Source organism: Podarcis cretensis, assembly GCF_951804945.1.
Source record: "Podarcis cretensis genome assembly, chromosome: 2".
Lineage (NCBI taxonomy): Eukaryota > Metazoa > Chordata > Lepidosauria > Squamata > Lacertidae > Podarcis > Podarcis cretensis.
In genome coordinates, this window is record NC_137171.1 from 91919191 (window position 1) to 91932108 (window position 12918).

At 42.2% G+C, this 12918-nt stretch overlaps 1 protein-coding gene across 2 annotated transcripts in view; it reads right to left on the reverse strand.

Moving 5' to 3' along the window:
* The window catches only part of GRM7 (glutamate metabotropic receptor 7), a 399138-nt gene that overhangs the window by 34919 nt on the left and 351301 nt on the right, over window positions 1-12918 (reverse strand). For both annotated transcript variants that reach the window (XM_079959692.1, XM_079959691.1), the window contains exon 9: window positions 285-531. In XM_079959692.1, the coding sequence (XP_079815818.1) occupies window positions 285-531 (247 nt within the window). The remainder of the gene's footprint in view (window positions 1-284; window positions 532-12918) is intronic.

Consider the following 12918-nt stretch of genomic DNA (forward strand, 5'->3'; position numbering starts at 1 on the left):
AACTGCTATACTTGGAAGCCTATTCCTAAAAGAGAAGGTGAGGCAAGGAGGAATAAATGCTTGTGGTTTTCAAGAGTAGCGCAGAGGGTCGCTCTCAGTGGGAAGAGCCAAAGAGCAATGGAGAAAGAATAAATGTCATAAAAAGAGCTTCCCACAGAGATGAGATACCTTTAGATATCTGTGTATAATCTTCAAAATAGGAGATCAGAACTTATGAAGGCACTTCTCAACATGACCCCTAGCATAGCACCGGCAGGGAAAGCAACAAGTTTGAGATTACTTACTGTTTGGGTCTACGTTTTCACAAAGTTCTGTTTTTGCTTCCCCATTTGGTCTGTCGCTAGTTTTGTGTGACAGTCGCGACGACATGGTTGCTGCTGTCACTACTGCCTTAAAGCTGCGCTTCCGCTTCTGGACGTTTAGTTCAGGGTGGAAGATGATGATGTACACTTTCGGCATATAAAGCATCCCCAGGGCCACTGAAGCACTTAAATTCATGGATATTGTAAGTGTGGTGGTTTGTATGTAGACCTAGGAGAAAGAACACACGAGGACACTGTTGAATAACGATTGAGAATTGGACAAGAGCACCTTAAAAAGGAGGTGCCTCTGACATAACTTGAAACAGGGTGGACTACAAGATAGTTTGTTTTCCTTCCTCTGAATTTTGCAGTAGCGGTTCACCACAGAAAAAGTGCTGCTGCTCCATCATTCTCTTCCCACAGTAACTATAGGAAGCCAATAGTAAACTGTAGGAAGCCATCAGAGCTTACTCTTACCATTTGGGTTTTCCAGCAGCTGTTTTCCTACCTTTGATATTGGAAGCAATATATAGCCAGCAGAACTAGTAACCATTAGTAGCCTTTTATCATGTACACAATTCCCTTCACTGAACTATTTTTGACAGAGCTTATTGTCTCCTGGAATGAAGATTAAGACATGGAGTTGTATAAGTCATCACAGTCCAACAAGGGGACTGCATGCTGAGTCCTGGGTGCTGGAATATAACAGGCAAATTTCCCAGAACCAACTCAATATTTATGAGCTTCCTTGGCAAGCTTTTCGGAAAAATACATCTTGTTTGGGAGACTTCTCTCCCAGTTTGCAACATTGGCTCAGTCTTTTCGGTTTTGCTTCCAGTTTTGTTCTTGTCAAATCACACCTCTATTTTTCCAGGGAGTTTTCAACTGCCTTTAAAAAATTAATCTATTAGTGTCCTGGACACTAACCACAGCTTAGCTGTGCAAAGTTCTTAAAACTGATTTTAACACTCAAAGGGAGGGGTTGGCAAACTATGGCCAGCGGGCCGAATACTGCCCGAGGGGGTTGTTAAACTGGCCCCGGCCCTTGCCGCCCACTTGGTCAGTCCCTGCATGGAGCTAAATCGGTGCACCGCGATGCAGCCACAGCTGCCTATTGGCTGCAGGAAGCTCCTGTAGCCAATAGGAAGCTGCAGACATCACCTCTTCTCCCACCATGGCTCTGAAAACCAGTGGGGAAAGAGCGGTGGGCGGGGGTGTGTGTGTGTGCATGTGCACGCATGCGCTCTCTCTTGCGCACTCCCATGTGCAGGTGATCCAGCCCACTGGTGGAAAAGTTTGCTGACCCCTGCTCAAGGGGTCCACAGAGCACAACTCAAGGAATCCCCTAGGCTTTGAAGTTCTGTAATCCCAGGTATTGTCTGACTGAGCTCCAATGAACAAAAACTTAGGCAGAGTTTCTTTGTAAAGTCTACACTACAGCCAACACCACTGGTACCTTAAGATCCTCACCACAACTCATCCCGGTTCCACTTACATGGGTTGTGCGAATGTGTGTTTCAAGCACACTTTTCCATTTTTCTTACGAGGGATGTAGCTAGCTGCTCTCCCCCCCCAACACAAAGATCCCAACATTATCTTCTTATGCATTTTTACTAGGATGGACATCCCACTAGGATGTGGGATTCTTCCTCCAAGGATTTCAGGCAGTTACCCAAGTAGCATGTCAGGCTAAGTACAGGAGTGCTGGTATGATGAAGCAGCCGAGGGGCAGAGCTGGCCTTTAAACATCAGTTTTCATGTCACTTATTTGAATGATGAAAGGGGTAGAGCAGGGTAGTGGTAAGGTCAGGTCTCTGTAGGGCATCAGAGGAGCCAATCCACTGCTTCTGCTGGTGCATCTGTGAATTCTCAAACTTGCCGCCATCCTGAACAAGCCCTGCACTATCCCAGGGAGTGGCAGTGATATTCCTGCGTCCCCACTTCTACTGTCCCTGCCTGAGAGATAATGGCTGTCCCATGGCTTTATAGCTTAGTAGGGATTTGAAACTTGGTCCTCCTAAAGGTAAAGGGCCCCCTGACTGTGAGGTCCAGTCCTGGATGACTCTGGGGTTGCGGTGCTCATCTCGCTTTACTGGCTAAGGGAGCCGGCGTTTGTGCGCAGACAGCTTCCGGGTCATGTGGCCAGCATGACAACGCTGCTTCTGGCGAACCAGAGCAGTGCACAGAAATGCCGTTTACCTTCCTGCCGGAGTGGTACCTGTTTATTTACTTGCACTTTGACATGCTTTCGAACTGCTAGGTTGGCAGGGACTGAGCAACAGGAGCTCACCCCGTCATGGGAATTCAAACCGCTGACCACAGCGCCACCCGCGTCACTTGGTCCTCCTAGTTAAGGCCTAGTTTTTAAAAAAATGTTGACTAAAAAAGAGGAAAATTACCATTTTTCTCAGGTACTCTCTAGTGTAAGTCAAGAATAAAATCCCCTTATTTTCATGCTATTCAGCCTCAAAGGTTCCTCTCATTTCTAAAAAAGACTGATTGCTCTAGGTCTAGTAAACCAGTCAGGCACTAAAGCATGATTTTAGCTTCTTGGACAATTGCTCCCATCAAATAGGATAAATCTACTTATATGCTGAGAGTTAAGTGCCTGAATGGGTGACCCACCTGTACATGTGTACAGTGGAAAGGATGAAGAATTGCTAATTCATGTTACAGAGCCTTTAAGAAGCCTCACAAGCCTCAATCAATTTATTTAGTAGCTTAATCAACTAATGCTTTAATTGCAGATTAAATTTTGCCCCATAATTATTCAGAGGGTGCGCTGAGATTAAAGGGCAGCCTGCCATTCAGCTTGCAACAGTATGGGAGATTACTCTTCCCTGTGCCAAATTTCATGAAAAGGGTAACTTACAAAGGACCTTCCCTGAAATTGGTAGCCAAAGCTAGCAGACAATTTGTATTTTAGTTTGAGTCCATTGCAGCTCTCAGTGGGTATCAGATCTGGAACTCCACACTGACAAAGGACCTCAAAGGCTCCTTTATAGAAATGTCTTCCTTGCCTCTTCACCACTACTGTGCATCATTAAGTACGTTAAAACAATTCTGCTGGATGTCCTGTTTCGCAGTGACCAATGAGCTGCCCATGGAAAGCTCACAACTGAGAAAAGAGAGCAATAGCCCTCTCCTAGTGTTGCTCTGCAGTGTGTAGACATCATGACTTGTAGCAATTGCTAGGCTTATCCTCCATGCCTAATCCTCAACTGAAGAAGTTCCATCTCTACATTTTGTGGCAGCAAAATACGTTTGTCAACAAGGCACTATGCAAAGAAGTCCTTCCTTTTGTCTTTCAAAACCTGCTTCTGTTGTGCACGAAATGTACACCTGGCTAGGGAAGAATGGCTAGAGATGGATGAGCCAGCCCATTTCTTCCTCTGTCTCTTGCAAAGAAGCATATAATTGTAGAGTTGGTCATCTAGTCCAGCCCCCTGCAATGCAGGAATCTCAACTGAAGCATCCCTGGACAGATGGCCATCCAACCTCTGTTTAAAAACCTCCACTAAAGGTGAGTCTATCACCTTCCAAGGAGGTTTTCACACGTGTTTCTTCATAAATCCTTTTCATCCTACTTTCCACATTAATATGCATTCCTTAAAAAAAAAATCCACATAAAATTTCTCACAAAATACATATTTAAATATGCATTTTAAAACTTATATTATCTCAAAATGCACATTTATAAACGTATTTTCTTGAAAAAAATACACTTCTTTTAAAAAAATGTTTGATACAGTTTTGGGCTGAGAGATTTTTCACAATATTCAGAAACGTGCGACGTCTGGTGTATAGCTTTGTTCTGATCAACACATTTGTTCAGGAGCAGCAACAATTCAGAATTTTAATCTGGCTCCCCCCCCCCCCAAAAAAAAAGTTACATCAACCTGAAATCAAGAACACATCAAACTTTGCTAAAGTACATTAGCAACAAGAACACCCTCAGGATATCATTTGAATGCAAAGGTACCTAGGTTTGATCATTTACTTTACATAAAATATTTCAGTTTGAATTTCCATGTGTGCCACAATCTCATGTTCTCCATGCAAATGATACAAAATTACCTTAAAATGCTGCAAATAGCCTTTAAAGTGCAGCAATATTAACTAGAAAACTTCGAACAGCACATATGGCACCAAATAGACAATTTTAATGGCTAAGGGGCTGTTGCATCCTCTGATCACTTATGGATCAGGTCCTTGTGGGGTTGTACTATGAAATGCCACAGTTTGGACATCATATTTTATTTAGCGACTACCACTCTTTCACCATAAAAGCCTATAAAGAGAAAGACAATTGGGCTGTAAATACGCTACTGCAGGGTCACACTTGACAATTGCCTCCCTCTAAGAACAAATTGGGACGCAGGTGGCGCTGTGGGTTAAAGCCTCAGCGCCTAGGGCTTGCCGATCGAAAGGTCGGCGGTTCGAATCCCTGCGGCGGGGTGCGCTCCCGCTGCTCGGTCCCAGCGCCTGCCAACCTAGCAGTTCGAAAGCACCTCCGGGTGCAAGTAGATAAATAGGGACCGCTTACCAGCGGGAAGGTAAACGGCGTTTCCGTGTGCGGCTCTGGCTCGCCAGAGCAGCGATGTCATGCTGGCCACGTGACCCGGAAGTGTCTCCGGACAGCGCTGGCCCCTGGCCTCTTAAGTGAGATGGGCGCACAACCCCAGAGTCTGTCAAGACTGGCCCCTACGGGCAGGGGTACCTTTACCTTTACCTAAGAACAAATTACTTTTTGTACTAACACTTTTAAAAGAAGCATCATTCAATAGACGATTTCATATTTTTTTCTGTATCAACTGAGATGTTCTGTGTTTCTCTGCTAGCGAGAAGTGGGTAGCTGAAATGACTTGTGTTTTCATTATGGGGCTTTACTAGTGAGTCGAATCAAAAGGAATGGTTATTTTCATCATCATTATTTATTTTAATGAAACAAATCTTCACAAGGCCATTTAAAAATAAACTCAAATTTCAATCATAAAAATATTCACAAGACAATACAATGTCTGGATCGTCCTCATAAAGCAACTGTTAGTAAATGGCCCTGTGATGGAGGAAGAGGTAACAGCTGTTTTTGTCCTACAATACATACTCTTTACACAACTAGTGGTTTGTCATGTATTGTTGAAGATTTCACCATCTACCTACATCTCTTACTTAATCAGGCACTGAGGAGAGGCATTGCATTCAACAGGACCGACTTCTGAACAGACTACACTGTTAGTTATCTGAGAAAGGTCTACTATTACATAGCAAAACAACCATTTAAGAAGGATATTGACAAGCTGGAACAAGGAAGGCAACCAAGATGATCAAGTGTCTGGATATCAAGCCTTATGAGGAACGCTTGAAGGAGCTGGGTATGTTTAACTAGGAAAATAGGAAACTGAGAGGAGATACGATAGCCATCTTCCAATATCTCAAGGGATGTCACATGGAAGATGGAGCAATCTTGTTTTCTCCCAATTTGGAGGGTAGAACCTGAACCAATGGTGTCAAGTGACAAGAAAGGAGATTCTGACTAAACATCAGGAAGAACTTTCTGATGGTAAGAGCTGCTCAACAGTGGAATTGACTCCCTCGGAAGGTGGTGGACTCTCCTTCCTTGGAGGTTTTCAAGCAAAGATTGGCTGGCCACCTGCCATGGATACTTTAGCTGAGATACCTGCATTGCAGAGGGTTGGACAAGATGACCCTTAGGATCCCTTCCAACGTTCTATGATTCTATGAACTTGCTTGAAATCTCCACAATAATGCCCTTTCGTATCTTCATAGTTCTAGCTCCGGGTTTGCTTCTTTTGTACATAACCCTTAACTTAAACATGTGTTTTCTTTATACGCTCTACCTACAAACACTGATCTGCATAAGAATAGCCAGTTAGATCAGGCCAGTGGCCCATCTAGTCCAGCCTCCTGTTTTCACAGTGGCCAACCATCCATGGAGGCAGAGTATAGCCATCAAGGAGTGAATTCCTTAGTTTAACTATGTACTGTGTGAAGAAATGCGTTTTTTCTTCTGCCCTGAATCTTCCAACATGCAGTTTCATTGGGTGTCCATGAGTTCCAGTGTTATGACAGAAAAACTATCCTCCTTCTCCACACCATGTATAATTTTATTCACTTCTATCATGTGATCACATTTCTTTTCACTCTAACTTAATTCCAGGACAAGACATTTCCCCCCATTTCTTTTACAATATTGCAGTGCATCACCATATGTACAATAGCCTGTGAGTACATAGGTCCGGGTGGCGCTGTGGGTTAAACCTCAGAGCCTAGGACTTGCCAATCAGAAGGCTGGCGGTTCAATCCCGGCAACGGGGTGAGCTCCCATTGCTCGGTCCCTGCTCCTGCCAACCTAGCAGTTCGAAAGCACATCAAAGTCCAAGTAGATAAATAGGTACCGCTCCAGCGGGAAGGTAAACGGCGTTTCCGTGCACTGCTATGGATCTCCAGAAGTGGCTTAGTCATGCTGGCCACATGACCCAGAAGCTGTACACCGGCTCCCTCTGCCAATAAAACGAGATGAGCGCCGCAACCCCCGAGTCGGCCACGACTGGACCTAATGGTCAGGGGTCCCTTTACCTTTACTTACATAGGTCCAGTCTGAATACACAAATCTCAGGCCCATTCACTCAATATATTAGTTAGACAGAGAGAAGCAGACAGAAAAGAGGGCAAGAACTCTGCTTGCTTTTGTTGTTTCTGTCATTGTTTCTGTATTTGTGAATAGGAAGACATAATGCTTAAATTAATTGGTACTACAAGTTTATTATAGGGGAATAACAAGGGATAGTGAATGTGGTATGAAGATTTTTAAAAAACAAACAAGCAAACCAGTCATTGCTTTCAGTGACATCTTGGTGCTTGTTTCTGTTTTACAAGTTGTACATCCACTTAGCACAAGGCACATCCCAAGGGAAAGACCTATCACTGTCTACATGAAATAGCATAAGGTTGTTTTTTTAAAAAACAACAACAGCAACATGCAGTTTCTCTTGCACTTGGTTTTGCAGTACCAGATGGAGGCTACAGGCTCACCTCCATGCCTAGACAATCCTGTCGTGTTCATTCCATATGTTTTAGAACTGTTTAGAACTTGTTTTCATCTCGATACCTGAGGCAGCAGAAAAAAGAGATTGGAAAGAAAATATTCACTTGTGTGACATGTACCGGGGGGAGGGGGGAGGGAATCTTTCATCCAGATTTTTCTAATTCCAATCTGTCATAATTCTGAATTTATCTTTTGTCCTCCAGCTGTCCATTTCATAAAACTTTGCCCTTTGTTTTCTCACATGAATGGCAGAACATATAATGGGAGGTTAAAACATTTGGGTGAAATCCAACTGTCATACTCTAAGGAAGCTATTTAATTAAATATTTACTTGAATATTTAATACTTAAATAAATACTTGAATTTACTTAAGCACACTGATTTCCATAGATTTGCTGTAACAGTGGACACCGCCCTATTTCTTTAAAGTAAACTGATTTAATTTCAGCAGCACTTGTTTGGGAAATTAGTTCCTGGAACAATTAATGTTCCTCCACAGCTTTGGTTTAAACTGTTATGGCATAACCAGATTTGGAAGATGAATTTCCAGTCGGCAATGATGAACCACAAATCCTTGCTTTTCTACAATCCAAATCTTTCTTAAATTGGGATTCTGTAGTTGGAACAAAGTAGCAAAAAGCCAAGCTTTTTATGGCTCTGCAAGTAAATGCTTCTCACTAGTGATGAATCCTGTTCATGTTCCATTCACATAAAAAGACTAACAAGTCTCTTCCATCCAATGTCCATGTGGTAGTTTTGGTGGAGGAAAAATCCTTTTAAAATCTTCATGCTTTTAGCAGTTTTAAACTGTTAAAAATGTGGGACTGTTTCTAGCTGTTTGGAGTAGGTAAAAAGCATTTTATACAACATTGTCTGTAAATGGAGATATATTATAAAATAGCACCCCTTCTTGGGTAATTGTGGGTGGGTGGGGAGAGATGCCTGTCTCCATATATTTATGAGGGCATCTGGCAATTAGCTAGTGACCCCACCATGGCCTTTTTGGGGGGCTGCCTATTTGGGTCAAAACTGGGCCTCTGCGGTACTCCTACACACTGGCAGAGAGGGGCCCACTGTAGAGAGGGGCCCACGCTTCATTCTAGCTCCTGCAGCTTGAGAAATAGCATTTGCAAGGGTAGGATTTTCTGAATGCTAAATTAATCCACATATTATCTTGGTTACTGAGCTGATTCTGTTCTCTTCAAAATGAGACGTTTTACAAACTGGATACATAAAGCATGTATGTGGCTTGTCTCTTTACACAAACATGGGACAAAAAATGGTTATTCTTTTTAGAGATTTAGAAATATATGTTCTTTTTTGTGTTGGGTTTCAAGAATATGATTTCATTTAACTCTGTTATTTTTACCCAAAGTTGCTTCAGACTGTATATCTCTGATGATATACAGTGTTAATGTATTTATTTATTTTTTGTTTTCTAGGAAAATAAGACACCCACACACACAAGAGCAAATGAGTTGCCAGAAATGGAAATATTAAACACCTATTTAACGTGTTGACAACAGCTACATTTTCATGGGTAATTTAACAGTGAAAATTCAAAAGGTGCAAGTGTAGGAGGTCGAGGGGGAAAACAACAATTCTACAGGGTCCTGGAGCACCCCACAACGACTTTATATTGTCAAGCCTATCATCACTTTTCTCTGTTCCATCCAAATCCACGATAACTATTCAAAATCCTTTCACTACACAGGAAGCCCCCCACCGAGCTCACATTCCAAGGCACTGCACATGTCAGTGAAATCATGTATAACTGAAACCCATTGAAAAAGCCCTTTTAATTATATTTCAGTGATGTTTCTGGGTTACTTCTGGGTTTGGAGTGATGCGCATATACACAGTCGCACACATACTGAATATATTGTAAACGGGGAGACAGCTATCTGCAACTCTAAATAGGCAATTCATTACCAAAAACAAAATATTCTTGTACTGCAAACCATAATGCATTTCCATCTGCATCTGAGGATGATAATAGGTAACAATTATGGCATTTGCATAATTTTTCTTCAAACACAGAATTTAGCATTTCCATTTGTGGGAGTTTTTACACGACAAGCGTTTAACACACACCTCTTGGGCTACAAGAGGTGTGGGTTTTTTAAGGTCAATTGAACTGCAAAGTAATGCTATGCTGATTGCTATGTCTTCAGTGTAGCTCACTAAGTTTTACCAGTGACTAATGATGGCACCCAGGGGACATTTGATAAACAAATGATTGCAGCTATTACTGTACAAAATAACAAGGCATGCAAATAGCCTCTCTGAAGTTTCCATGGGAATGTCAGAGTATCATTTGCACCATCTGACTGTCAAATCAGTGCTTTGTAATTAAACAAAAGGTGATATTCTCTGTAGGGACAAAAAAATGATGAGAAGCTACTTCCACTACATTTGCTGTTTAACACATGGTAATACTGCATGTGGAATGTCAGACATACTGATTTGCTCTTAAGCGAAAGAAGCCCCAAACAGGGATTGTACTAGCATGCTAAGTTACATGATTAAAAAATATAATAGAGTTGTCCAAGTGGGAACAAAATAGATGTTGGTTTATAAACTACTGGTACATTTCAAGCCTAATGCTGTACATAGTCGTGTTCACAGAGGATGGTTGCACTTTCGTCTCAGTGCCATTTTTCTAGACAAATAGGTGCCAGTACTCACCATGAAGGTGTTACAGTAAGTGCCACTTTTTAACAACAAAAAAGAGGTGTTGGTACTGCATATTCTTGAGTACCCCCTGAAAAGAAGCTCTGGTTCTTCTGATGTTAAATTTGCTAGTCTCTTCTTCTCATTCCTAGTGAAAGAGGAGCTACTAATAAAGGTTCCATAAGTAGTGGGTTGAAATTTACCCATACAATTTTGTTTAAAAATGGGTGGAGAACCCATTTTCAACCAAAGGTTCACATGCAAGAGGCAAATGTTTGTATCGATGTACAGCACAGTAGGCCACTGAAGAACCAGATGTTCTGCATTCTGTGCCTCATATCACATCATCCTTTGTCAGGGCAAGCAAGAGATGTTATCACAAATAAAGAACACATTCTAGCCAGTAAAAGTGCTCAAGGAGGGCACAGCATAGGGGTTGCAAAGGGTATGGGAACAGAACAAAGAGGCCTGCATTTGGCCCCTGGCTTGATGCTTCCTATCCTTGACATAGCAGGTGGTTACACTACTGATCTTTTAGATTTGCAAGCCTCTTTTTCAAGCTCCAAGTGAAAGAATAGTTTTTCTTGAAAGTTATGAGTTTTGCAGTAAACTAAGCATAGGTAGGGATTAGATTCACACCCTCTTTTGTGTTAGCAAACCTTGCAGGTTGGGTGAATTAGATTGGAACAATCACTTATAGTTACTGGAGTTCAAAGGCTTTATTCATGCAGGAACTATTTACAGGAATGAGAGAGATAAGTAGCTGACAATTTGTCTGGAGAGAACAATAAACAAAATGTCTCAACTTTTAGGAGTGGAGTTAACTTAGACAAAGAGTTACAAGCAAGTGTTATCTAGATTGCAAGACAAACATTGCCCTCATGTGTTTTAAATGAACTTATGTGTTAGCTGGGACGCAGGTGGCGCTGTGGGTTAAAGCCTCAGCGCCTAGGGCTTGCCGATCGAAAGGTCGGCGGTTCGAATCCCTGCGGCGGGGTGCGCTCCCGCTGCTCGGTCCCAGCGCCTGCCAACCTAGCAGTTCGAAAGCACCTCCGGGTGCAAGTAGATAAATAGGGACCGCTTACCAGCGGGAAGGTAAACGGCGTTTCCGTGTGCGGCTCTGGCTCTGGCTCTGGCCAGAGCAGCGATGTCACGCTGGCCACGTGACCCGGAAGTGTCTCCGGACAGCGCTGGCCCCTGGCCTCTTAAGTGAGATGGGCGCACAACCCCAGAGTCTGTCAAGACTGGCCCGTACGGGCAGGGGTACCTTTACCTTTATGTGTTAGCTAGAAGTTCAGGATAAAGAAATGTATTCATTGTTCTCCAACACTTTTTAGTTAGGTGGATTTACTCCAAGAGATTATTGTTTATCTACAGACTAGAAACTTTCCACTGCCACTATGGTTATCTACACTCTCAACTTCATTTATAAAAGGTAGTGACAATTTTCCAAGCATATACCTAACATAATATAAATGCTATGAAGACATATCAGCCTGCATATCAGTATTTCTACTACGGCCAAGCTTCCTAAACTTTGATTTAAAAAAGTGTCCTCTCTGGAGCAGAACCAGGTTGTGAAGCCAAGATAGATCAAAGGGCAAAGCCTGCAAGAATATAGCAGGCCACAGTGCAAGCAAAAATAGAGCTTGGTTTCTCAGTGATAAAGTAGGGTTCATGGATGACCAAGGTGGAATCTGGTGGGAAATGAGAAGAGTTTTTAAAAACCTTGTGTTGGGGTCAGCATATTTTGGGAGGGCTCTGAAATTTACTGGCTTTTAGATCCCAGTGCAAGTTACCTGCCAGATAAAAAGGAAAAGGGACCAAAACAGTACAGTATGTAATGACTGGTTGGCAAACTTTGTATGGGTGTGGAGAACTAGGACAGCTCACTTTGGGGAACATGCTGCTGAGACAGATTTGGACTGAATTAACAGCTTGAATGATCAAGGAAAGCACTTTGTAGTAGAATCTACTAAGTATATGCTGTCAAAGAGATCTGGAGAGGTATATGGTTCTACTTATGTAGGGTGGACACTGCTTCCTCTTTCTCAAACAAGATGTAAAGCTGTTTTCGAAGGGCTTCCAAGCAGCCCGGCACTGTGTCTTGTAGTTCTGACAGTAGGGATTTCAAAGCATAGCATCACCTGACCACACAATGACATCAGGCAACTGACAGATGAGTTTCTTTACCCACCTGTCAAAGTTTAGCTCACCAAGGGGTGAGGAAATAATGATCTGTTCCACTGGCTAGAGCAGTTTACCCACCTCTGTGTTTGTAATTATTTTCTTCATTCAAAACAATGCTGATATCTCCCACACACCCATGTTCACACACACACACACACACACACACACACACACACACACTACAAATATTCATGTTGTATTCTGTATGAACAGAATATATTTTTTTTAAAAAAAAACAAACCTGTAGTTTAAAATAACACTGTAAATTGTCTATACTTATTAAAGTCAGAGCAAGAAAGACCTGATTCTCATATCAAACTTGTATGTTTAGATTGGTTCCTTTGAGGTTCTGGAATGCTTCCAGAATAAAAAAGTCATGAGATCAGAAGATGTCCCTGGTTCTGGAGTAACCATATCAAAAATACAATTTGCAATCCATAGGCCTTTCTAATATAGATGGCTCCTTCATCCATTAGGGATTTCAACATGCAATGTATTAATCACCCTAGCTGATAAATTTCACCTAGTATGCTGAAATTGGAGGTGCATTTATGGCTCAGGTAATTAATTAGCTGTCAGATTGGTCTAAGCAGGACTAAAAGGTGATGAAGGCAGACAGCCATTTTTAAACACTAAAATTGAAATTCCCTTTCTCATGAATATGTATGATTTCTTAGTCTGGTA